We start from the raw sequence: 27,043 nt of genomic DNA, 5'->3' as shown, positions 1-27,043 counted from the left end.
CGAGGTAAACAAACACTCAGGCAAGGAAGTGTCGCTCGCCACTTCTTAAATACTCCCAGCCTCAGTCAGACAATGCGCCACAGGTGAGTCCCCGGGTTCGACCCCACGCCTCTCCAGGGGCTCTGCTCCTAGGCGGCATCTGGTGGAGGAAGTGGGAAGCAGCAGGCTTCCACAAAAAACAAAACAAAACAAAACACCGATCCTGACAGTACCCCCCCCTCAACGGACGCCCCCTGGCGGCCGAGAAGAGGTGGACGGCAGAGAGGCGGCGTAGTCCCTTATCAAAGAGGGGTCAAGAATAAAAGAACGGGGAACCCAGGAACGGTCCTCCGGGCCATAGCCCTCCCAGTCGATGAGGTACTGAAACCCACGACCTCGCCGACGGGAGTCCACAATCCGGCGGACGGAGTATGCCGGGTGACCGTCAACATCACGGGCGGGAGGAGGGGGTTCGGCCGGAGGGCAAAGGGGGCTCGACCGGACCGGTTTGACCTGGGAGACATGGAAGGTGGCGTGAATACGTAAGGAGGGGGGCAGACGAAGTCGTAGAGCCGTCGGACTGACAACCGACAAAATCTCAAACGGACCAATAAATTTAGGTGACAACTTCCTGGACAATGACTTTAGGGGAATATCCTTAGTGGACAGCCAAACCTTCTGACCAGCTGTATAGACTGGAGCCAGCGTCCTCCTGCGGTCGGCCAGACGTTTGTTTCGTGCGGCTGTGTGGTTGAGTGCGGTTACAGTCTCCCTCCATATCTTATTGCAACGGCGGATATGATGCTGAACTGAGGTTACCGAAATCTCGCCCTCGTCAACGGATAATAAAGGTGGTTGGTACCCCAGGGAGACCTCGAACGGAGACAACCCTGTAGCAGAAGAGATGTGGCTATTGTGGGCGTACTCGACCCAAGGGAGATGCTGAGCCCAGTCTTCGGGGTTGGAGGAGGAGATGCAGCGTAAGGTAGCCTCCATCTCCTGGTTCATCCTCTCGGTTTGCCCGTTGGTCTGGGGATGATAACCGGAAGAGAGAGCAGTTTTGGCACCCAATGCAGAACAGAACTGTTTCCAAACCTGTGATGTGAACTGGGGGCCCCGATCAGACAGGATCTCTTGAGGCATGCCATGCAGCTTGAAGACATGCTTAATCAATAACTGGGCGGTCTGAGCAGAGGTGGGAAGCTTGCGGAGAGGAATGAGATGGCAGGCTTTCGAAAAGCGGTCAATGACAGTAAAAATGGTGGTCATACCTTTAGACGGGGGTAGTCCAGTAACGAAGTCTATGGCAATGTGCGACCAGGGTCTCTTGGGAATGGGAAGGGGCTGTAACAACCCTGCGGGAGGCTGGTGAGATGACTTGTTTCTCGAACAGACGGGGCAGGCGAGAACAAACTCCTTCACATCCTTGTGAACAGAGTCCCACCAAAACCTGCGATTAATTAACCCGACTGTGCGGCTCATACCTGGGTGTCCGGAGAATTTGGATGAGTGTATCCACCGTAGGAAGCGGGGTCGGACGGAGGTGGGGACATAGATTCTCCCTAGGGGACAAGACTCGGGTGGGGGTTCCAGGCGTTGAGCCTGACGGATTATATCCTCTATTTCCCATGTCACCACCCCTACGGTGCAGCTAGGGGGCAACAAGGGTGCTGGACCCTCATCAGAATCATCAGGCGTGTAGAGTCTGGAGAGGGCATCCGGCTTGACGTTTTTAGATCCTGGGCGGTAGGAAATGGACAGATTAAACCGGGAAAAGAATACTGACCAGCGGGACTGTCGGGGGTTGTTCTGTTTAGCGGATTGCAGGTATGAAAGATTCTTATGGTCAGTCCAGACAACTACAGGATGTTCAGCTCCCTCCAGCCAATGACGCCACTCCTCCAAGGCGAGCTTTATCGCCAACAACTCCCGATCTCCCACGTCATAGTTTCGTTCAGCCGGGGACAGTCTGCGGGAGAAAAAGGCACAAGGGTGAGTGTTGTGATCTTGCGAAGAAATTTGGGACAGGACGGCTCCCACTCCAGAGTCTGATGCATCGACCTCCAAAATAAACTGCTTGGTAGGGTCTGGCTGGATGAGGATGGGTGCATTAGCAAACAATGACTTCAAACGTGCAAAAGCATCCTCTGCCTCGGGCGTCCAGGTAAACGTCGTCTTGGTGGATGTAAGTGCCGTCAATGGAGCAGCCGTCCGGCTGTAGTCGCGTATAAAGCGGCGATAGAAATTGGCGAACCCTAGAAATCTTTGCAGTTGCTTCCGGGTTTCAGGTTTGGGCCACTCCAATACTGCTTTTATCTTATCCCCCGACGGTCTTACCTGTCCGCCCTCGAGCACATAGCCGAGGAAGGTGACTGAGGGTTGATGAAACTCACACTTTTCGGCTTTGACATAAAGCCGGTTCTCTAGGAGGCGCTGGAGAACATGTCGGACGTGCCGCTTGTGTTCCTTCAGGGAGCTGGAATAAATCAGGATATCATCCAGATAGACAAATACAAAATCATTAATAAAGTCTCTTAACACGTCATTCACTAATGCTTGGAAGAAGGCGGGAGCATTTGACAGGCCGAAGGGCATGACTAAATACTCATAGTGACCCATAGGTGTTTTAAAAGCAGTCTTCCATTCATCCCCTTCGCGAATTCGAAGGAGGTGGTAGGCATTTCTTAGGTCTAGTTTGGTGAAAATGGTCGCTCCCTGAACAGGTTCGAAGGCTGAAGAGAGGAGTGGTAGCGGGTACTTGTTTTTAACAGTTATTTGGTTCAATCCTCTGTAATCAATGCATGGCCGTAGCGAGCCATCTTTTTTCCCAACAAAGAAAAATCCAGCCCCTAGGGGTGAGGTGGATGTTCGAATGATACCTGCTGCTAGGGAATCATTAATGTACTTCTCCATGGTTTGGCGTTCGGGCCGGGAGATATTGTACAGACGACTGTTGGGTAGTGGGGCGCCAGGCAGAAGGTCGATGGCGCAGTCGTATGGACGATGAGGTGGAAGTGACAGGGCGTTATCTTTATTAAATACAGGCGCCAGATCATGGTATTCAACGGGTACTGAGGAAAGGTCGGGGGGTTCACTCTCAGAAGGATCCTTAGTTGGGGAGTTCGAGGGAATAGCTGAACGGAGGCAAGTAGCATGACAGTGGGACGACCAGGACTCTATGTGAGCTTTAACCCAGTTAATGTGAGGGTTATGGGCAGATAACCAGTTAAATCCTAGAACAATGGGAGAACTGGCAGCACTGAACACAAAAAAGGATATTGATTCAGTATGGTTACCTGAAACGACAAGACAGACTGGCTTGGTTTTGTGTGTGATATGAGGTAATGCTTTACCGTTAAGGGCAGCAACACGGAGGGGAACCGGCAGTGGTTCTACCTCAATGGACATCTGCTTGGCCAGAGTCGAGTCGATTAGGTTTTGTTCGCAGCCCGAGTCGATAAGTGCTGACAGGGGAAGTGACAAGTGATTATTTATGAGAGTTGCCGGTAGGATGAGACGAGATTGGGTTGTGGGTGTTGGCTCCAACAGTCTCCTCGTCGTTACTGTCGGATCTGGGGGTTTAAACGGACTTGACAGTTGGCAATGAAGTGGCCAGACTCACCACAGTACAGGCAAAGACGTGAATGTAACCTCCTACGTCTCTCCTCCGGGGTTAAGTGAGTTCGCCCCAGCTGCATGGGTTCAGGCTCGGGAAGAGGTGTTGATGCAGGGGATACAGGAGAAATAGCAGGTAGATTCTGAAAATGAGATCTAAAAGGTGAGTCACGACGGTTTCGTTCTTTAGCACGTGATCTGATGCGGTTATCTATCTTTATGGTGAGTTTAATGAAATCTTCTAAAGTCTCTGGTTCATCTAAAGTGGCTAGTTCATCCTTTACCTGCTCACTCAGAGCGTGGAAATAAGCGCTCTTTAGCGCAGCTGCGTCCCAACCAGATGCTGCAGCTTTAATTCTAAAGTCAATAGCGAACTCAGAAACTGTTCCTTGACCCTGCTTGAGAGTCCACAGCTCTCGGGAAACTGAAGTCTTGTCGGTGTCACGACAAAAAACCTGCTTAAATTCCTTCACAAACTCAGAAAATGTGCACCCAAAATTGGTGGGGGAGGGAAACCTAGCCTCAGCCCACTCCAGAGCACGTCCAGTTAGCAAGGATAACATATAAGCTATTTTGGCATTATCATGGCGAAAACTCTGAGGTGAGTGGTTGAAAATGATTCCACATTGTAAAATAAAGCCTTTACACTTCCTCACCTCACCACAGAATTTCTCAGGTGCTGGCGGTCGTACCTCCGAAAACGTGGCGTGGCTAGATGGATCCGGAGCTTGAGCTGCCGCTGGCGGTGCGCTCGGGTCCGGTTGGGCAGATCCCTGGAGGAAATTGGATATTTCGGCTAACCGGCGGTTAGTTTCTGCTTGCCGGCTACCTAGCTCTCGCAGGGCTGCGTCATGAGACTGAATGAGAGATTGTTGTTCAGCCAAGGCTCTCCTAATTGCGTCTGCAGGGGTAGACTGTTGGCCTGAGTGTTCTGTCATGTTTGGTTCCAGTTTACGAACCCACATGCACAAACACAATCAGGAGATGCGTGTGCAAAACAATAATGGAGTTTATTGACAAGAGGGAATAGGGTTGGGGAGAAAACACGGAGCAGGAGTCTGGAAGGGGCAACCAGTTCAGCCACTGTCAACGAGGAGAAGCTGTTAGAATAAACGAATCCAGGAAGGTGGATGAATATGTATGTTGACGCAGGGAAAGGCTTACTAGGAGCGGATGGATGTTTCCTTTGGAGCAACAACGGACCCAGGGGCGGCGTGGGGAGGCAGCGAACCGTTGGAGGGCGGACAGGTAAGTCAGACTGAGCGGAGGAGCGAACTGACGGCTGGTCGGAGTCCGGGACAAACGACCCACAGAACTCTCCTCTCGGAAACCTCCGGAGGAATCCAGGTAAACCGAGGTAAACAAACACTCAGGCAAGGAAGTGTCGCTCGCCACTTCTTAAATACTCCCAGCCTCAGTCAGACAATGCGCCACAGGTGAGTCCCCGGGTTCGACCCCACGCCTCTCCAGGGGCTCTGCTCCTAGGCGGCATCTGGTGGAGGAAGTGGGAAGCAGCAGGCTTCCACAAAAAACAAAACAAAACAAAACAAAACACCGATCCTGACATTTATTTTATGTATATTTATATTATAACAAAACAAATACTAGCAAAGAAATATTTCAGCATCACCATATTGGTGAAAATGCTAGTAAATGCATTTGGTTTAATAAATATTCATTCTTCAAGGTACACTTAAACTTTTCTAAAAGTTTTAATACTGGCCATTCAGTGACATGAGTTGAGTGTTTCAATGATTTAGAAGGAGAAATACACCCAGCCAGGATTCTCACAGGTTTGCATGTCTGCATTGCTCTAAATTACTCACAAGATGTAGAGACTCTTACATCGGGGGGGAAAACACCACAGGCTTTAGTCCATAAAAGAGATGCAACCATAGTTCAGCGTGCATAAAAGGCCAGTAAACAGAGCCTGATGAATGTCCACACTGAGGCCTACTATTTATTGAGGCAAAGAACATAAGTCACATCTAATCAGAGCAATGCAAGCAGGCCCAGGGCAACATTAATGCATAAGAAATAAGCTCTGTGTGAGCTATTGACATCCCTCTGTATAGTCAGAACACCCGGTCATGGTCCTAATCGCATGCCTTGAAAGTGAAGCTGAAAAACATAAAATAGGAGTTGGGCTTTTAAAAGGCATTTCATGCTTGTCAGAGCATCCAGCTAGACGTGGGGCTTTTTGAAACAGATGACAGAGAATGCTTATGACGGTCTTAGCAGTGGATCCCACTGTGATAGACGCCATCAGATGAGTTTAAAGGTGAATTGGCTTTTTTTTTGCAAGGAGTGAATGATTTAATTTGCTCTCACACCAGCTTATCTTACACAACTGATTGTGTTTAGACAACAGATGAACCTGCCAAGGGGAGAAGAATTGAGCTGCCAGGCCTTCTCTAACCCCTGTTACTCCCACTCACCTAGTGATGTGTCAGGTAGTCCCAAGTTGGAATACATTTTGGGCTCAAGGGTAAAGTGACTACTTAAAACAAGGCGCCGAAAAGAACAACTCTTAGAGAAGCATGGATGCAAACTCTTGCATTCCATTTTCTTGGTACAGGTTTGCATTCATACAAACATGACTGCTCATCACTATGTCATACTTTATATTTATGTAGACAAACTTCTAAGTATCCTCTTCACTTTCCTCTTCACTTGACAATTTTATCTCCAGTCATAGTTGGAGATCCCATGGGATTTGGGTGTTGGGAGGCTCACTCCCCCCAAATCTTGAAAAAGTGTAGAATCTCCCCCCTCTCTCCTTCCCTCCTCCCAAATAAATAATAAAATAAACTTTTTGTGTGTAAACAGTATTAATATGAGAAACAAAGAAACAAAGAATGAAATAAATCTTCCATTCATCTAAGATAAAAATAAGGGTGAACTTTTAGGTCCTCCCTGCCACTGTTAGAATAATGGTTTAGTCAAATGTGTAGGAGGAGCAACAATAGAACCCCAGGCTCAGTTAGAGCGTCTGAACTGAGGAGCTATCTGTGGCTCTGCAGCACAAACAAAAGTAAAAAAAAACTTCCTGTGATTAAATACTTACAGCAAAAGACATGTAACACATTTTATTTTCTTTCACTGCTAAGAAACACATTAACAATAAAAATCAGACTGCAATTCATTATTGCATTACTTTAGCTGAATCATGATAAACTGTCTTGTTATTGCTTGGAAATCAAAACCAGCAAACCTGTCTATTGCAATGAGAGAGTTGAGCTTTCTTTTTATCGAAGGTAGCAAATATTTCAATCATATTTAGCTCTCTAACTCTTACGTTAATGAGAGGAGTCTGAAACGAGAGGGAGGGGCTGAGCCTTTTGAGTGGCTGACAACTCAGTGTGTGGGAGCTGAGAGCAAAGGAGAGAGAAAGCAGAGCAGCTGACAATAGATTGAAAAAAAGAAAGTATGCCTTCATTTCTTAACATCTTCAACATACAGCTTTCCAAAGCATGAAATAAAATCTGAATATTTTTTTCTAGAAAACACTGGTGGTTTGGGGCAAAATTTAAGCTATGATACTTTCCAGATATTCATTATTTCTACCTATTGTAGGTTTTCAGTCATCCAGGACATGGAAAAACCAAAAACGTTTTAGAAATAGAGCAACGTAACAAATTTGAATAATGCATAACTTGCACTGAGGGACAGTACAATAAAACCAATGTTTATGAGTAAACAAAACTTGGTTTTATTTAGATCCTAACAGTTTTGTAAAAGTGTAGCAGAGAATAGGTCAGTGAGGCTGAACTGAAGTCATATCTAAACATTTAAAGTTTAGTTTGACTTGTAAGGGTCTCAACAGTTTGTTTAATGATGAAAACAACACATGTGCATTGCCACTTAATAGTCAATATTGGTCTACATTAAAAACCTTTCATATAAGAGATATGTGACTAATAATGGACATTTTAATATTATTGTAATAATTATATTAATGTGACTATTAATGAATATATTAACGTGACTACTAAGTACGTATTAGTCATGCAATTTCAACCCACAATAATTACCAATTATTCAGTATACTCTATGCAGTGCTGATAAAGTTCTAACTGTACATTTTATGTTAAATTTTACTATATGTTTGCCAACTCCACTAAATTGCTCTAAGAAATCTCCTTGTTTTCTGTCCCATTATTATGAAATGGAATTTATTCCCTTCTCTCCAGCTTAGCTAAGCTAGGTTGCAACAAATGATTTGGACATGTAGAAAAATTCTAAAGCATCAAGGTAACAACTCTAAGCTTCTGTTCATTTGATGAAATAACAAATTAATTTAATATAACTGACCATATTTGCGCATTTTTTTCACATGGGGCAGCCATTTTACTAATGTGCTAATGAAGGCACATTATCTGATGTTAATATACACATCACATGGTGTTGTAGTCCAGAAGACCAGGTCATAAATAAAACAAATATAATTTTGTTTAAAATCAAATTACTGATTTTGTGGTGCTACTTTTTAAATATTTGATTTTAATTTTGTGATTTTTTTTATTTTTACATTATTAAACCCATTTACAAAATCCACATAAAAGATAAGAAAAAACAACAAGCAGACAGATTGAACACAAACTTGAGAGGTGAGGGGTTATCAGAATTTAATAATAAAATAAGGGATGATTTCTTACATTAAGGGACATGCTGGGACTCTGATCTTTGGCCTTTCATTAAGATGGGAGCATGTTGGTAAGGTATCCTTTATGTGGTTCAATGTTGATTTCATTTCTCATTGCCACAACAAGCCAGACTTTTTTTTATCATCTATGAAACATGTTTATTGATATTTCTATTATTTTGGGGTCACTTGTTTTCTGTTGAGGTACTTTGTTTATCTTCCGGCATTTGGGGGTGTGGGATCTCCAGGACTTTTTGTACAAATAATTACAACTCGGTCAGTCACATAATTTCATAGTAATTTTCTTACCATATTTTTTTAATGCAGACTTTTTTTTAACAGTTACATAATTTAACATCTTAAACCTGTCACTTTCTGAAAATAAAATCTATCAGTGACAAAACAATCTACAGTAAATGTAACTACTTAGCACTGAGGCCAAATTGCTTTGGTAGAAAAATGTATTCGATAATAAAATAAGGTATGGAGAAAAATGGCATACGGAAAGCAGAACCATTACAAACAGCACATGGTTCTGTGCGAGCGCTCAGAAGTGAATATTAAGATCAATCCTTCAAAGGAAATATAACTGCAGAGATTGCGAAGCCACAGGTGACAGGATGCATATTAAACCAAAGCTGTGTTTAGAGCTGATGCTTATAAGGACCTCAGAGGCCAGCCTTCGTTATCATTTTACAGAGAGCTAGTGTTTTTTGAAAAAAAGAAAATAAACCGTTTCCTTTATCGTGCTTGACCCGCTCCACCTGGCATTCATCAGCGGCGGGGCCAGCGTGTTGGTCCTGTCAGCTGCTCTCCTCCCTCTGCCTCTTTTATCACTCTAATGGGGTGCTATCTCCCATCCTGCTCTGCCCAGGTCTCCACAGCCATGGCTGGATCCCTTCTGCACACATTCCTTCCACATATACCCGAGCGGATTTAACACATAATCAGGCCGGACGGGAGGGCGGGAGAAAGGGGGGAGGCCCCGGCCCTGACGGCACTCATCATGTGTAGACCAGGGAGAAAGAAGAGCCCACACTAGTCATTCTCACTTTGGTTCCAGCAGTCTCCAAACAACAAACAGAATCTTCCACAGTCTCACACTTGAATTCACTTTTAGCCCTGTCCACAGCAATATTGAGACCGATGAGAGGAAATATAATATTCATTTTTCTGTGCTTTGACCAGTTCTTTTCATCACCAATAAACAATTTAACCTTGATTGGAGTTGTGCCTTGTAATCAAATAAGGGAGATTAGTTTTCAGGTCCTCCAAGACCACGTTTTTTTTTTTATCCTGGAATTGGCATATATGAGAGTTCCTTCCTCAGTGGTTATTTTGTATTTTAAATTACGCTTAATTATTCAGAGCTCTGAATATAAAGCAGATAATGTGTATATACATTTTCTTTTTATGATCCATCAACAAGCTTACAAATGAGCTTGTTGTAATGGGAATGTGAGATTCCTATGCAAATATACACAGCCTGGCCAAAAAAAACGTCGCCACCAAAAATGGTCACACTCTCTAATATTTTGTTGGACCGCCTTTAGCTTTGATTACAGCCCGCATTCGCTGTGGCATTGTTTCAATAAGCTTCTGCAGTGTCACAAGATTTATTTCCATCCAGTGTTGCATTAATCTTTCACCAAGATCTTGTATTGATGATGGGAGAGTCTGACCACTGCGCAAAGCCTTCTCCAGCACATCCAAAAGATTCTCAATGGGGTTAAGGTCTGGACTCTGTGGTGGCCAATCCATGTGTGAAAAAGATGTCTCATGCTCCCTGAACCACTCTTTCACAATGTGAGCCCGATGAATCCTGGCATTGTCATCTTGGAATATGCCCGTTCCATTTGGGAAGACAAAATCCATTGATGGAATAACCTGGTCATTCAGTATATTCAGGTAGTCAGCTGACCTCATTCTTTGGACTTAGACTTAGACTTAGACTGACTTTATTGTCATTTTGCATGCACAGGGTGTATACAGAACACAATTTCGTTGCATACGGCTCAGGACAATGTTTTGAGGTTCCAATGTTGTGAGGTTACTCCAGAATAAAATAAAATACAGTATAAAATATGAATATAAAATATAGAGTGCAGAACTGACAGTAAAATGGAAGTTATTTAGCAATGTATATGTGCAAGGTATGAAGTGGAGACCAGTTTTTGAGTGCAGTCCAGTTAAGAGTTCAGTAGTCTGATGGCAAGTGGGAAAAAGCTGTTTCGGAACCTGGTGGACCTGCACCGGATGCTGTGGAACCTCTTTCCAGAGGGCAGCAGGGAGAACAGTCCATGGTGGGGGTATGAGGGGTCACACAATGTTGCTGAACCTAGACCTGACCAACTGCAGCAACCCCAGATCATAGCACTGCCCCCACAGGCTTGTACAGTAGGCACTAGGCATGATGGGTGCATCACTTCACCTGCCTCTCTTCTTACCCTGATGCGCCCATCACTCTGGAACAGGGTAAATCTGGACTCATCAGACCACATGACCCTCTTCCATTCCTCCAGAGTCCAATCTTTATGCTGCCTAGCAAACTGAAGCCTTTTTTTTTGGTTAGGGAGGCTTGTACCTATTTGCTTAGTTAAATCCAGGTGGCGACTTTTTTTTTGGCCAGGTAGTGTATATATCAGTGAAAAACACATTGACATGTGAGTCATTATGCTAAAAGCTAAGTAATCAGTACTGTGTCCTCATTCTTGGTACTTCTGGTGTGGATTGGATTTGGCCACCTTGTTTGTAAGTGGCCATGATAAGCATTAGCTCCACTAAGTCAGAGATTTTTGAGTATGTCTTGTTCACCAGTACTTGCAGCAAGAAGAGAACAATCAATAGCCAGATTGCAGGTTTGTTTGCAGTAATAAGCAAGTCCTCTGGTGAAGAAGGGGATGAGTTCAATGTGTTCTTGATTTACACATTGGACTCATTCCCTTCTTCACTGGAGGACTTGTGAAGAAGGGGACTTTGGCAGTGTCATGACGCTCAGTCTATACTGATGAAGACTCAACTGACCCCAGGATGCTGAGGGTCAAGGTTAGAAGGTGACAGTGCTACAGCAGCTTAACGTCCAATTCCCATCAGTCCACAGCTTTATAAGGAACTTGTGTTTTCATGTCTCCATCGATAGATTCACATCATTTAAACCCCATCATGGTAACATTGAACGGTAACAAGGATCTGAAAACTATTGTCCAATTTTTACTGGTGTTTAATTCTTGTTGATGGAGACATATTTCTCCTGAATGGCCAGATTTAGAACACAACTTCTCAGCAAAAGCAGAATGCTAAGACAAGAAAATAAACCTAAGTGCCATTATGTCACCTCCAGAGAAGGCCACTAATTATTTTCAATATGAATAAAGGGGAGCAAGTTGGACTTGGTAAATAAGGAGTCGATTCTGTGCTTTCTGCTCCTTTGCTGTCCATTGTCCAGAAAGTTATGACTTCCAAACTCTGAGAAAAATTGGATGCAATTCAGGAATTTTAAGATGCTCTGTTCATAGGACAAAGGAAATGAACCCGGGCTTTGGAAAATACTGAAATCCCCTCTTCCCGTTTTTGTGCATATGTGTCAGTGCAAGATAAAAATACTTGGTCCTGCTCTCCAGGCTCTGATAGAGACATTGTAGCCACAGGAGTGTTTGATTATCTGTGTCCCACTAGTCTGAGGACCTGTCCTTTCCCAGGCTCTTTGTCCTCTCTCTTTGTAAAATTGTTTACTGCAGCTTGTCCGCCTAACATGAATGAATGAAAATGCTCGACCAGTGGAAGGGAAATTACAGATTGCTTTCTCTTTAGCCTGCTGAGGAACTGGCTCAAATGTAGCAGTATTTTTTTTCTTCGTGTACTAAACCTCAGCGTGCTTCTCAAGGGACTGACTTGTTTGTCTGTGTCGTAAATAAGCCCGTTGTTGGATCGGGTGGTGAGCTTTTTATAACTGACCTCTTGTCAACAAGTGCAAGCCTGCTGACACCTTTTATCTTCTCAAGAAGAAGACCAGACTGGCTTAAAAGCCAGTTTCCAAACAAATCATTCTGAAACACTTCATCCTTATATGTGTAATTACATGATGGACTGTAAGTCCTCCTGTCATAGTCATTGCAAGTATTAGAGTCGGGCCTTTTGTGCAATGTTTTAACATGTTTGTGTCATTGTTTGCTCGTAAGGTGTCAGTCATTTTGTCAGATGGGAAGGCTACCGGGTAAACAGAGCCAACGTAATTGCTTTGCAGTTATTTCTCCTCAGATAGAAAGTGTTGCTGCAGGGACAGTCAACAAAGAACGCTCTCACTCTCTATCAACTGGCTTTGACTGAGAGCGTTCCTGCAGCATGGAGAGGCAGGGAAAGGAGAACTCCTCGACAGACTGGAATGCTGGGCTGGGATGGCTATGTTTGTACTTGTCACTCAATGCACTGCCAGTTGTGGTGAGAGCTGCAGAAACACTTAGTTGCCCGTGTCATACAGCCGTTCGATTTTTGAGACCTCATTTGACGCCTTGTTGGCTCTGTAAACATTTCCGGCTGCTAAACTCAGCTGGGTGCACTGATAAACACATATACTGTCAGTGGAAAGAAGCAGGAACAGCAAATATGAGTAATTAAAAACCAGATTTCCCAGCATATAGGGAAATATTGAGTCATAAATATTTATTTGTGATCTAACTGGAAACATGGCAAGAGTGAAGGCAACGGAGGACAGATTTGCCCAACGGTTTGAGTTTAAACTCATCAGTTTTAGCAGATGTCTCTATTCATGAACACCATCAGAAAAGTCAACAGTAACCAGGCTTTTATTGAAAAATGGGATAAAATTGGTGAGAGGAACAGAATGCGAGGCTGTCTCTTTCAGGTTGGATTAGTAAAAGATGTCCAAGCAGGACTGGAGTTGTGGGATAAAGTTGAACCCATTGTAAGGAAAAACAGATTTTGATATTTTGATTCATCTAATCCTAAAAAAAATATTCAGTTTATGGTGCTCACGGGAATTGAAAATAACTGCTTTTAAAAAACTTGCAGAGAAGTCACTTTCCAAGTCCAAGCACCTTGTTTACAGAGGTGCACCAATTGGCTGATACTCACTGAAAATCTGCCACTGTCCCCTTTGGTATCGAGCAAAATCGCAATCGGCAGGCCAGGTTTTAAACGATTTGTGATCAGCATAAGAACTGCAATCGATGTACCATTACTTGTCATGTAATGTTGTATGTTCAGTCACAGCAAAATGGGGAAAAATTTGGCATAAGCAAGGTGCACCTAAGAAATGAGCTAATGAGCATTATATGATCACTAATTTAATATAATGCAGAAATGAAAGATTTTTTAAGACACTTTTTTGGCCCACATTAATTGGCTGTTACCTTATGCCTCTGAGTAAAACCAAAACATATCGATATAAAATAAAGTCCTGTCTTTAAATCACTGGAAGCATTTAAAGAAAACACCCACCTGAAGAGGCTACATCATTATTGAAGAATGGAGGATAAGCATATTACAAGTGGTAGCTTGTAGCTCATAGTTATACCTAGTTATAGGCTTAGTGCACTTAGCTCTTCTCCAAAAGCCTCCCACTCACTCTACTGTGGGCTGCAGATCCTCCTGTCTGCTGTCACTGTGGGAGTTAGCTTCAGTCCCAGCTGGGTTCTCCCCCTCAGCAGGCTGGCCACCCAGCAGATGAGCTCTTAGAAACCTAAAGGCAAACAGGCTCACCGCCTTATCAGAATGTTAAAATGGCTGGCATTCAGACTGAAAGCTGCAGGATCCAGCCAATTTTAACCAGCTGGAGAAAGCCCTTCAGTGTCATTATGTGGCACTGTTTACACTGCAAATCAGACACTGCAACTACACGCAGCTTACGTTGCTGTTTCCTAAATATTATCTCTCGTCAGAACTTTACAAATGGTAAAAAAAAAGCTAAATATGATGAATAAGCACTTGAGAGCTTTGTGAAGAGGTTTTGTGCAGTCAGCATTCAGGCTTTTCAACCTCCTCCTGGATTTGTTTTCAATTACCGGCTCACAAAGGTAAAGAAAGATTAAAGATAAAATCATGTCATTACTTCTTTTTTTTTTTAAAGGCCTTGTTTCACAAGCTTGCAGCAGAGCAATAAATAGAGAATGACAGCGCTTTCATGTAGCCAAAGTCAGAATCCCCTCAGCTTCAGCTTTGGCGTCTTTTTCGTCCCTGAAAGTGGTAAAGCGGAAAACTCCGTCCTTCTCCTGCCAGAGCTGTCAGGAGGGCTGGTGGCTGAAGGAAAAGAAAATAAGCTGAACAAAAGAGGGGATCTGAAATCGAGGGGGAGTAAGAAGGATAATCATAGCCCTTTTACCCCAGTAGCTCATGAAAAATACATTTTAGTGTAATTTCATAGTTTGTATGCAGATCTATTCACTGAAGTATAGACTTCTTGAAGATTGTTTTGGAATCAGAACGATTTACTTACCTGTTTTTTCAAAGAACCCTGAGCTAACTTTTGTTGTCAACATTGAAATCATGTGGCCTAGGTTGCAGTTCTTTTTACTATTCTTCACACACCAGTAGGCACTGGCTGCTATGAGATTCTCAAGGAACTGCATTGTATTAAGAGTGTCATTCTTTTCAGAATAATATTTAATGACAAAGGTTGTAAATATCCATGAATATCCTTCATGTTCATGACAGGACTTATGTTATGTATGACAGTGTCATGTCAGTCTTATGCACAACCCTTTAAATCAGGTGTTATCACAGAAACTATTTAAAACACTCAACTAACCCTCAAATCAGAGTGATGGTTGTCATTCCAGGCCTAATCTTTCTACTACATGATAAAAGGTGAAAGACTCCTGCTGTTGCTTCTTCAAAAGCCAAAGGTTGACCATTAATTGTTCTTTATGCTAATCTCTGCATGTATAATATCTATTATATCTCACTGATAGTTCCTGTTCTAAACAAGTCAAAGCCCTCTGCTGACCTCAACATTTATAAGAACAGAAATCCTCCAGTTTTATTCCGTCCCAGCTCCTCTTTATCCCTGGGCTTGTGCATCAGTGTGAGATCTGGGACGGCTGACTTTATGGCTCAGCTTGCCTTAGAGGACTGACTAGATCATCAACACTTGAAAGCAGAGGTTTGTTCTGTCTTGCCTGCTTCACGATGGGAACCCTGGTGTATTGCTGGGGCTTTGTTTGTACAGGACTGATATCACCTCAAGACATTTAGTGATTTATAAGAACTGCTGAGATCATCATTGAATGGGATCCTGTTTGAAGCTGGCTCAGCTGGGTTATTTCAAATAAAAGTACTGGCAACATTCCAGACATTTGTTGAATTTTAAATTAGAAATGATTTTTGTTTTAGTATTAATGTTGGACTTTTGAGTAAGTAGTCTTGACTTCCATTTTAGAGAAGTAACGCTGGTCACAAACCTCAAGGCTGTTGATCTGAACATACAAACTTCTATTGTAACTCTTGGCCCATTATGTTTTATTAAAGAACTGTTAGCATAAGTTGTTGATTTTTCTATAAGAATTATGTGAACAACATTGGTTATAATTATAACTTTTCTGTTGTGAGTGGCCTTTTATATTTAGAGCACAGACAGGTGATGTCACACTGTGTGAATGAGAAAACAGTCACTAACAAACATTCACTAATAATTTATAGAGACAAAATGATTAGAACCATCATTTTAAACTTTGTTAAGCATCTTAAATTAGCAATTAGCATGGTTTGTGTGTATTTCCTAGGGAATATAGATGCTAACCTCAACTCTGAGATCTGAGAAGCTGTAACCATTTTCAAAGACAGCATGATCCATGACTAGAGCAGATTTTCAAACTTTAAAAAAGACTAAATAGAACAAGTTTGTGGCACACAAACTTGTTCTATTTAGCCTTGTTATATTCTAAAACACTTGCTCTCTTGCTCAAATGTCATAGAAAATATATACATACATATTTGTCATATTTGTCCTTTTAACTTAGTTCAGAACACCTCACTGCTGCTGAATATTGATAATTTTGAGTCTTCTTCACTCATAGCTGCTAGTGGATAGCTAACCTGTTGCGTTGGTTGACAGGAAAAGCATGGTATTTTTAGTAATGCTCAGTAATGAAACTGAAAAAAATAGAAACTATGAATTTTTTCCGAATGAGCTCAGGTCCCTGGTTAGACTTCATCTAAAATATTTTCACGCAAATTCAAGCTATGTAGGGTGACAGTTATCTGGATTAGATGTTTCTAAAAGCAGAATCTCATAGCTTCCAGCTCCCTGTGTGAACTTGCATTTCTTCACCTGTATGATAATTAAACTAAGGTTTTGCTACTAATCTCCAGATGAATCCAAACAGAAGTTTCTTAAGTCATATAGTTCCTATTGAAAAGCAAAGCAGCCTGTGTAATGTCCTGTTCGTTGTCTGTCCCCAGCGTGTGGTCGTGGTTTCTACAAGTCTTCCTCTCAGGACCTCCAGTGCTCTCGCTGTCCGGCGCACAGCTTCAACGACCGTGAGGGTTCGTGGCGCTGCGACTGTGAAGACGGCTACTACCGAGCGCTCTCTGACCCGCCATCTGTGGCCTGCACAAGTGAGTCTGCCGGGCTGTTGCTAAGGTTAAAAAAAGAACGTTTAAGAAGCCACATGTTGGGGGTTGTGGGGGCTGCGGGGCCAACAAAGTCCAGAGCCCTGATCCAGACCTGTTGAGTCAGTGTGCTAGCGGTCTCATGAAAGCTCCAGATGTGTTCTCTAGCAGCTCCTCTGCCTCCCAGCATGTCATCATAATTATGTTTGCAGGCTTGGGTGTCTGTTTTCTGTCTTAGCTCATTGCTAATGATGAGAGGAGCAATTTGCCATTTCCCGTCTGAAAGACTGCAATTACAGTCAGCAGCGGCGGCCCACGCAGCAGCCGTCCTTTGTCCTGGCTGGGGGAGCGGGTTTGTGACAGCCAGTGATGGCTTATTTACACAGGATGGGGGATTCAGGTTGAATTGGTGTAGTTCATTTGCTTCCAGCTCACATTCTCAAACATATTTATTTCAAAGTGATTTTTTTTTTGCTACTTCGCCGTCAGCTACTGTGCACAGGGGAGTGACGCTCACCAGCAGGACCGTGTTAGCACTCTGCTTTATCTCTGTGGGTAAACAGGACCCCTAAATGAAATCTTTGCGCCTTTGTCTGTGTGCCTTCTCTCTGCTGATAAAGTATCACAGGACCCATGGATTGGCCTGCAGGCGCCTTGCGGCTGCACATACTTCTCTGGCATTCATTATGTTTATTTTGCACATGCATCTGTTGATTCCAAACAGCTGAAACAGCTGTGCATGTGCTGCCAGTACACATGCCTGGTCTGCTCTGCTGAGCAGTGCTGCTTTTTCCCAGTTCACACAAACTAGGGCAAGTCAGAATTTTTAATGTGACAGAGAGAGGCTGCAGGAAAGATATCTGACGCAAAGCGTTGCAGTGTGGAGCGTTGCACTGGCTTGTCTGTTCAGTGAATCAGAGAATCGGAGGAGAGGATTCAGTGGTGGAGTTTGGGGTTGGTTCTCGATCTTGCTTGCAAAAACTCACTGAGCAACATGTCTGTCTCTGCCTGCCCGAAAACTTGTTTCAGTCAAATTGTTACACCCAGGTGTGTTTAACTATGGAGGGGCTTCAGCTCTGTTGGATTCTTTAACCCTGCTCACTCTCCTCTGTTGTGTAAGATAGAATACACCAACAGAAAGGGATACATTTATATGATGGTTAATTGCTAACATGAGAAAAATGATAATTGGAATAAAATAAGGTGATTTATTTTTTTCCCTAGAGCAGGAATTCCCACGAACATTACCTTTAAAATCTCCAAGCTCTGTCTCAGCGCTTTAGCTCGCTGTTTCCTGCTGGTGCGCCTTAGGAATTTGGGCTCAGAGCATTTGGGTGTGTCTCAGACGGCTCCCCCAGAGAGGCAGGCATTTCCTTTTTGTCCTAATGTTCAGCAAAGCTCGCACTCAAACTTGAGCTGAATTTCTAACTGATAGTTAGAGAACTAGGAAATGGAATGTTGGAATACACTGTTATTCAGCCCAAAGCAGATCTGATTGTGTGCTGTGGTCAGTTAGGAGTCCTTAAAAAGCGCTGACATGCACAATACAACCATGATGTTAATGGCAGGGCTTCATTACACTACAACACTGAAATACAGAAGCAACTTGGACAATGATGGGTCATTAGGTCAAGTTGACCCATAGCATTACTGCTATGATGTGTCAAAAACATCTATTTTAGATCAATTTGATTGGATAATTTAGCAGAATGAGAACAAATTTTGTGGTCGTAAATTGTTCACACAAAACTCTGACTGCAGTCGCAGTTAATTAGTAGCATGAAAGATGCTACTAAGTATTTCAAAAATGCTATATTCCAAACAGAAATTTTGTTTGGAAATTGAATTTGTCATAACTGAAGTAATTCAGACTCGTTAATGCTGATACTCTGGGCAGGAGGGATTTCCAGTAGAAGTCAGTCTTGGAGAAAATCAGAAGAACTATGACTGTCATGACATGCAAACAGATCAATATTTAGAGACAGAATTCCACAGTTACATGTCCTGAGTGACGCCATGGGTTTTTCTCAATATCTGCTAATTCACAACTTTTGCTTTTGCTGCTCCTCTTTAAATCTCTGTCTGGCCATATGGTTAGAGATGAGCAGAGAGATGTTGTCGTTGGTTTTAACTAAGGATGAGCTGATTTTTTCACTTGTCATACCAAGACAGATACAGATATATGAAGCTTAGAATCGTCCGATACCAATCCAATACAGAAAAAGAGCTGACTTGATTTAAGATGGTTTCTTTTTAAAACACAAACATAAATGGAAGGAATCATAGATATATGTTTGTGTACCAGTCCAGCACACTTAAATACACCAATAGCCTCACGAGCTTGGTTAAAAATGTAAAAACAACACAACTTATTCAGTCAGCATAATTAGGAGTATAACAGCCAAATTAAAATAAAGAAACTCAAATTGATAAAAACAAAAGGTTGACAAACTTGTTGAAACATGTAAACATAAACTGCAACAAACCTTCTTTCAGATAGTTCTGAAAGTGCAATTAGGAATTCTAAATATAATGTAAAATAAATAATTTAGCATGACGTCTCTCAGAGTACAAAGCATATAATTGGACTGATTTATGGGTTTATATAGCGCTTAACAACAACCAACAGTGACCAAGGCACTTTACAGTAAAAATACAGCAGAAGAAAAAGAAAACATGAAATAACAATAAAATAAGGGAAAATGCCACTATGCTACACTGTATTGTTAGTCTGTGTAAAGAGATGAGTCTTAAGCTTAAATTTAAAGATAAGTCTAAAATAAGTCTAGGTTTGTAAGTGCCCGGGTCAGAGGGGAGTGAGAGATTGATTGTTCCAGAATCGGGACGTTGCCACTGAAAAGGCCCAGTCAAGGCCCGGTCACCTCAGGCCTTTTATTGAGGTCGATGACCTCAGGGATCTCCCATGTACAGGAAAACTTAAAAGTTCAGATAAATAATGTGGGGTAAGACCATTAAAAGATTGAACAGATCTGCCCTTATGAATTGGGAAATTGTCATGATACCCAATCCAGAAATTTTTTCAATATCGCAGCGGATACAGATCCTGATATCAGATCGGTGGATCTCTAGTATAGATTTTAGTTTGAAACAGTGTTCTCAAATCCCTTAAAACTTCTTAGCTAAGGGGCGTGGCGGAAGCGTTAGTGCGACCCACATTCAGAGGCAACGTAGCCTCGCCGGAGCTGTCGCGGGTTGGACTCCCGGACCCAACGACGTTTACCGCATGTCTTTCCCCTCTCCTTCCCCCTTTCCTGTCAGCCTACTTTGAAAAAGGGACACTAGAGCCCACAAAAAAAAGACCCCTTGCGGGGTGATTTAAAAAAAAAAAAACTTCTTAGCTAAGAACAACATTAGATAAAAATTAGGAATGCACTATATAAACAGTATACAGTAGAAACAATAGAAATTGCGGCAATGCTTGTTGATGATGTAACTGGCCATCATCAAAACAGAGTAGCGGGAAACAGAGTGGCTGAGAGCGCAAAGGAAGAGCTCGTTAAAAAGGCAGGTGCAAAACATAAATGATGAGGACCTGGTTTGGGTTTAACCTCCCGCAGGAGGAGCTCTGCAAATCTCACTGTCGGGTGTGGTGATGGTCCAATGGTTTTTCCAAAACTACAAAAAGAAAACCTCGTTAAAGAGCACATGGGCTCTGTGTGACCTTGTACAGAGTAAAAACTTGTGGGGTCTAAATGACCCCGTCTCTTAAGACCATAGGAGGGTTAAACAGTCAGACCAGGAGAAGAAAAATGTAATCTGCAAAGTGCATGGAAGAGAGGAAATACAAGCAATTTGTTTTACCACCTTGAAACGAAGCATGTGCTTGAATACCGGCAATGCAGCGGACTACAAGTTCCAGTCACAACATTGGGAAGAAAAGGCAGGATTCGATGCAGACCTCCATTACACTAAAGTTGTTGTGTTTCTATATAGAGATATATTTTTCATTTCTTTATTTAAGTTTGATTTAAGCAGGTGGCCACCATTGAACTTAAGCTGCTATCCGTAATTACCAATAACAGGCAGCAACATCTAAAAACAGTTAAACATTACGTGCAAACGACATGGACAAAAATGAGTTTTAAACGGGTTTTAACAAATACAAATGAATACATTTCAATTGGTATGTGATTTTTTTCATTTCTATTGTAAGTTTTATGCAAATCATATTGTGATATACTGTATATATATATATATACTGTGTATATATATATATGAATTTTATGCCATATAGCACATCCCCAATAGTAATAGTTAAGAATCAAGGCAGAAAGCAAATGTGTTTCTCAGAAGGACATTTGTACATGAATTTTTTCATGAGTAGTGTTTGTTTTATTCTTTCAGGCATATCTTGAGCTCATTCTCTTCAGTGCACAACACTTTCTGAAAAATATGTGAATCTATCCAATGGCTAAGACTAGTCTGCAGGAGAGGTGTTACCATCCACAACAACCCAGACCGCAAAAATTTCATTGGATGAAAGGATGGAATACCGTGACAGTTTTTGCACTGCCACATTTCATGTCACAACTGTTCAAACTGTAAAATGTTCATCCAACAACATATTATGTTACAAACAGCTGATTTATTTATTTCATGTAAAAGTAAAAAAACTGTTTCAACCTTGTCCCAAACTGCTGTAAACTTGAAGATCTGAGTTGTTATTGCTCTGAGGCTTAGCTAGCTTGGTTTATCCTGTTGAGAAATCCTTGAGAGGAAAACCACAGTGACGTTCCGCTTCAAGTATAGAGCACTGACTCAACCCTCCCTATGTTCATTCCAAAAACAATTTTTTACAGCACGCAGTATATAAGATGACACACTATGAGACTTTCCGTATTACATCAAATATCTAAAATGTATCAACATTATTCATTATGCCTTTAAATCAGCCTGGTCTTGTTCTTCATGCAGAGCACATAGAGGTCCCAGGCAAAACACAGAATATTCCACGTTCAGGGACTTTATTGGTTCTGCAGAATGAGAGACTTTTGAAGTGCTGTTGAACTGGAGTGACTTTTGAAATGTGTTCCTAATTATCTGGTTGATTTAACTAGTCAGAGAAATGGGCTTTCTAATAGTGTAGTAATTACAAGCGGGACGTTAACTAGTCTCTAATCAGTTGGAATTCTTGGATGCATTTTGTTTCAGTAGAGAAATTCAGTAACCTCTGATTTAGCATGTTAAAAGTTGGCTTCCTCAGCTCTATTTATCTGTTTTACTCACTCCCTACCAATATTTGACTGAGACAAGGACATAACTCAAACTGAGGAAATTTGAAGCTGGCCAGTGACAACAAACCACCAATCTTTTAGTGCTGTGCTGAGGCAACCATACAGAACTTGCTGTAAAAGACAGCTCCATTACTCACCTCTCCAACCATCCTAATCGGATGTTAACGCTTCACTCTAATATCCCCCACTGATCAAGGGCGGTCCACACATGCCTTGGTAAGAACAGCAGAAAGTTTCCACTCTCACGGTGTCCTCTGGCTGTTCCCTCCTGGGTAATCACCTTGGCCAAGTAGAGCCGTAATTACTGAAGTTGCCTAATGTACACTTTCCATTATTCATTTTCATTAACTTTGGGTCTACACTTTATGACCCCACACCATTATATTTAAATATGTATTTTTAACTTGCATGGAAAGCGTTGGGGTCCACATCAGTCATCCAACACTATTTTATTTCAGTTCTTTCTCTCATTTCCTTGTTTATAGCAAGATTACGGTATGTTAGTGTGGCCAACAGTCACTGTGATTTCCCTTTTTCATGACTTTCTTCAACCAAGGAGTGGATAGCACTTGAAAATGAATTTGCATTGGCTGAATAAATAGCTTGGTTGACAGTAGGCCTGTCACGATAGCAAATTTTGCTGAGCGATTAATTGTCTCAAAAAATTATTGCGATAAACGATAATATTGTTTGAAGACCTTTATACACTGATGTAATGGAAATAACGTAATAATACATGCGATTTCCTGCCAAAGATAGATACACTTTATTTTCAAAAGAATATTTAACACTTGAGCTGATAAACAAAATAAACAAAACAACCAAAAACAAAAATAAAATGGATTCTCAGTCTCCATTAACAAAAAACTCACTTGAAAAAAAAAACTAAACAACATAAAGCCAAAGTGGAAATAAATACTGCATTCAACCAAAAGACTACAGATTATGAAGTCTGTATATCATGTTGCCCTTCAGTAATATTTAGATTTAAATAGAGAAGACGGGCACATCGACTACCTGATGCAATAATTCACACTACATGATTTTTTGCTCCTATTTTTCCCCATACAACAATCTTAGATCGTTGGTCTTTCTAAGATTGTGTGGTGTGTTACGGTAGATCGTCGTTGCCGCTCCGATCCAAATCAGGGGTTTTCCCCACTGGGAGCTTTAACGCAGCCTGTTGAATGTGACAGGTAGCCAATCAGAAAGCGCGGATTCTCCTCCGCGCTTTCTGAGGGGAAAAAACAGCTGACATGGCACAACCCGAAGTCCAGCGGACATTGGAGATGATATGTGGAAACAACATTAATGTTTATTCAACATGCAAAGAATATAGAAATGACAAGGGGAGGAGTTGGAGCGAAATTGCTACCGCAGTTGATAAACCCAGTAACTTTTCAGCTGTTCTTCGTTAACGTGACGTAAATAGGTTCTAATAATTTTCATTCAGTCAGGACTTTACGCTGACACTAGCCACATGCATTGCAGGTAGATTGTAGTAAAGCATTGATTAATGCCTGGTTTTAAAATTAGTTCACTGGACTTGTAGCCATTATTTTGTGCCCATTGTTGGACACCACACGGCAGGAACGAACCCGATCGAACCGTTATACCTAGGATTTCTGTCGGCTAATGTGTGGTCTGTCAGGTTTTGAAAATGGGCCGACAATCGACAGCTCTAAGATCGTAGTGTGCGCTGGGCTTTACACTAAGGAAATGAGGAAGGAGGGTCAGTGGAGAGCACTGGAGTTGAGCCTTTTTTCATTCGGTGTCATCAACAGAAAGAGAAAAAGGCCGGAAGAGACGATAATGCCGATAATTGAAATGACGTCGATGATTTATCGTTTATTGCGACAGGCCTAGTTGACAGATTTCTTTTCTTTTTATTGTGAAAAGCTAGCAGTAGGCTTTAGCAAGACAGATTGATCCCTGGCACTTAGAGATTACGGTTGTGTCTGTGGAACTGAGAAGGGAATGAGGTGAAGATGTGATAGAATAGAATAGAATAGAATAGAATAGAATAGAATTATTTTATTCATCCCAGCAGGGAAATTATTTTGCAGTTACAGCATAGAGACAAGAGATGTGGGGAAAAGAAAAGCCAAATTCCAAAGCTGAATAAAGATGAGGGGAGACATTCTAAAAATACAGCTCGAATGATGTTGTTTCTTATGTGGTATGTGTGAGCCGGAGCTGGCAAAAGTAGAACCTTTACTTTTTTTTCTTCTGAATACTCATGCCATTCTCATGCAAAGCTGTGAGGAGATCATCTCTGTGGATGGCATTTGGGAGTTATTTTCTTAAAAGGAAAAGAAGCATGAAGAGAAGTCGCTGACAGGTTGAGGAGTTGGACATCAACCGTGCAACAGCTGTGCTCTGACAGGGCAGTTGTGAGCAGTCAACTGCTCCACCCAGCCCTCTGCTGCACCCTTTACAAATGTGCCACCTCAACAAATTGATGCTCATCAGAGGTTAGATCCTGCTGGCAGTCGTTTGGGGATGTTGTAAGAACAGTGGCAGTGGGTTTTTTTTTTTCTACCATGTATGAAATTCATCTTTGGTTTTATTACCAGCAAATTAAAATGTTGGTCCTGGTTCATTACACACTGAAAGCATACAAGCTTAATATGGGTCCAACTTCATAACTTCAAGTTCCGTCCAGAACAGTTTGGTCATACTTACGGTTTGCATCTTACATAGCAGTTGGATATGCAGATCAACTGTAGTTCTATTTATCTGTATTCTGCCAATTTATAATCAAATGTTGTTGAAACTCTATACCTAAAAGTAAATGTTCACAATTTAAATCCAGGTGGGTTTATATAAGATAAATGTAATATTACAAATTGAAGAGAATCCAATTCAAGTCCTGTTTCAAAAACTCAGGGTCACGCTAGGGATGCACCGATAGATCAAACCTGATTTCCGTTGTTTTGGGAATCCTACCACACAGTGTATAGACCAGTTTGAGTACACTCACTCAAAACAGTGTACAATTAATTTGATCATGATAGATTCACATATAAAGCCTTAAACTCTGACTTTGTTTTGTATTTGAAAATAAAGTTGGCTTCTGTTTGCAGCTTCGTGATTTGGTGAAGAGCTAAATGGAGTCCAGTCAATTTTACACAATCTTGAGTGTCTGTAGCTAAAAAACTACAAATCCAAGATGCTCTAACCACAACTAGTCATTCAAACCCTGTATTTATATTTAATTTTTTTTTACTGTACAGCATCAGTCTACCATTATTATTATTATTATTATTATTATTATTATTATTATTATTATTATTATGCATGTGCCCTGCTGCAATCAAGCATTTACTACAGGAACAAAAATATTCAAGTCCATTTTACACACTAGGACTTAGTCTTGGTCCTCTCTCAGGCTAAACATGTATTTTACTCACATTGCTTGAGTTGAATCAGCAGTATATTGAAACTTAAGTAAAGCACACAAATGTAATGTAAGTACCAATAGGTATTACCTATTAGAGCAGGGGTCGGGAACCTTTTTGACTCAGAGAGCCATGAAAGCAAAATATTTGGAAATTTATTTCAGTGAGAGCCATATAATATATTTTAAGACTGAATTCAACTAAATGTGAGTATAATAAGCCTCTGAATTTATTCTTTTAAATAATGTTGTTATAATACTCACCATTAATGCGACTTCTGGTGCTGCATGGATTTGCTGATGGCTTTGTAGTCTGGTTGGTACTTGGTAAGGTTAAGCTTCATGCAAGCGTTGAGGCTTTCATCCGTTAAACGTGATCTTAGGTTGGACTTGATGTTGTTAAGATGTGAGAATGACTGCTCACATGCATACGTAGATCCAAACATGGTCAATACAGCAATACTCACACGCTGCAGTGTGTGGTATGTGACAGGAAGCACGTTCCAAGTTTTGATAATCAGCTGGTCTTCGGGTTGAAGTCTTTTCATTTCTGTCCACATGTGCTTGCTCGCCAACTCCGCATTCTGTCGTGCAATTCTTGAACTCCATGAAAGACTTGAATAAATCCTCACCTCGTGTGGACCCTTTTATTGGCAGAACAGCAAGACTTTCTTCGCGCAGTGTGTCACCAGCAGGATATCTTGCAATCACACTGAACTGTGACAAATGGCTTGAGTCTGTTGACTCATACAAAGCCAGGGAAAAGAACGGCGCTGCATTTATGTCCTTCACCTGCGTTTCCTCCACTTGGTTTGCCATCATGATGGTGCGATCATGAACAGTTCTTGCCGACAGAGGCATGTCTTTTATCCGTTTGATTATCTTGTCTTTGTTCAGAAGATCATCAAAAAGTTCATTGGCTACATCCAGCCTGAACGTTTTAGCATACTCGTCATCTGTGAATGGTTTTCCATTCCTCACTATTGCTAAAGATCCAGCAAAGCTAGCGGAATTATAGTTGCCTTGTCGGGTCCATACGCGGAGTTGCTGCTGGCTAGCTTGCACGCTGCTCAGTAGCTCTTGGCACGCTTTCTTTCTACTGTCTCCCGCCGGGTATTTTGACGCAAAGGTAGCATGGCGTGTGTCGAAGTGCCGCTTTACATACGACCGTTTCATCGACGCAATTTTGTCATTGCAAATTAGACACACCGCAGAACCTGCTCTCTCCACAAAGGCAAATTCTTCGGTCCATTCGTCCTGAAATGTACGATACTCCTCGTCTTTTTTTCTTTTCGCCATCATCTTCGTTGAAGGGTTAGCTTTGAGCTAATGCCCGAGCACACTGATTCAAAAGGGGGCATTTACCTGTTTACCCAGCAACAGCAGGCTATTATCATCCAATTAAAATAATGGACTGCTCCTGCAGCCAATAGCAAGCCTGAACAGGACATGAGTGGTGGAAAATCGATGGATGGATAAAAACTTGCTTTAATCCATCCAAATTAAATACTTTATGTTTTATCTGCGAGCCAGATGCAATCATCAAAAGAGCCACACCTGACTCGCGAGCTATATGTTCCCGAC

At 41.9% G+C, this 27,043-nt stretch overlaps 1 protein-coding gene across 2 annotated transcripts in view; it reads left to right on the top strand.

Moving 5' to 3' along the window:
- epha7 (EPH receptor A7) overlaps positions 1-27,043 on the top strand; it is a 131,681-nt gene that overhangs the window by 16,350 nt on the left and 88,288 nt on the right. For both annotated transcript variants that reach the window (XM_023347225.1, XM_023347226.1), the window contains exon 4: positions 16,655-16,810. In XM_023347225.1, the coding sequence (XP_023202993.1) occupies positions 16,655-16,810 (156 nt within the window). The remainder of the gene's footprint in view (positions 1-16,654; positions 16,811-27,043) is intronic.

The sequence above is a fragment of the Xiphophorus maculatus genome, chromosome 15 (assembly GCF_002775205.1).
Source record: "Xiphophorus maculatus strain JP 163 A chromosome 15, X_maculatus-5.0-male, whole genome shotgun sequence".
Lineage (NCBI taxonomy): Eukaryota > Metazoa > Chordata > Actinopteri > Cyprinodontiformes > Poeciliidae > Xiphophorus > Xiphophorus maculatus.
Note: the sequence above shows the minus strand (reverse complement) of the source record. Positions and strands in the feature narration are given on the sequence as shown.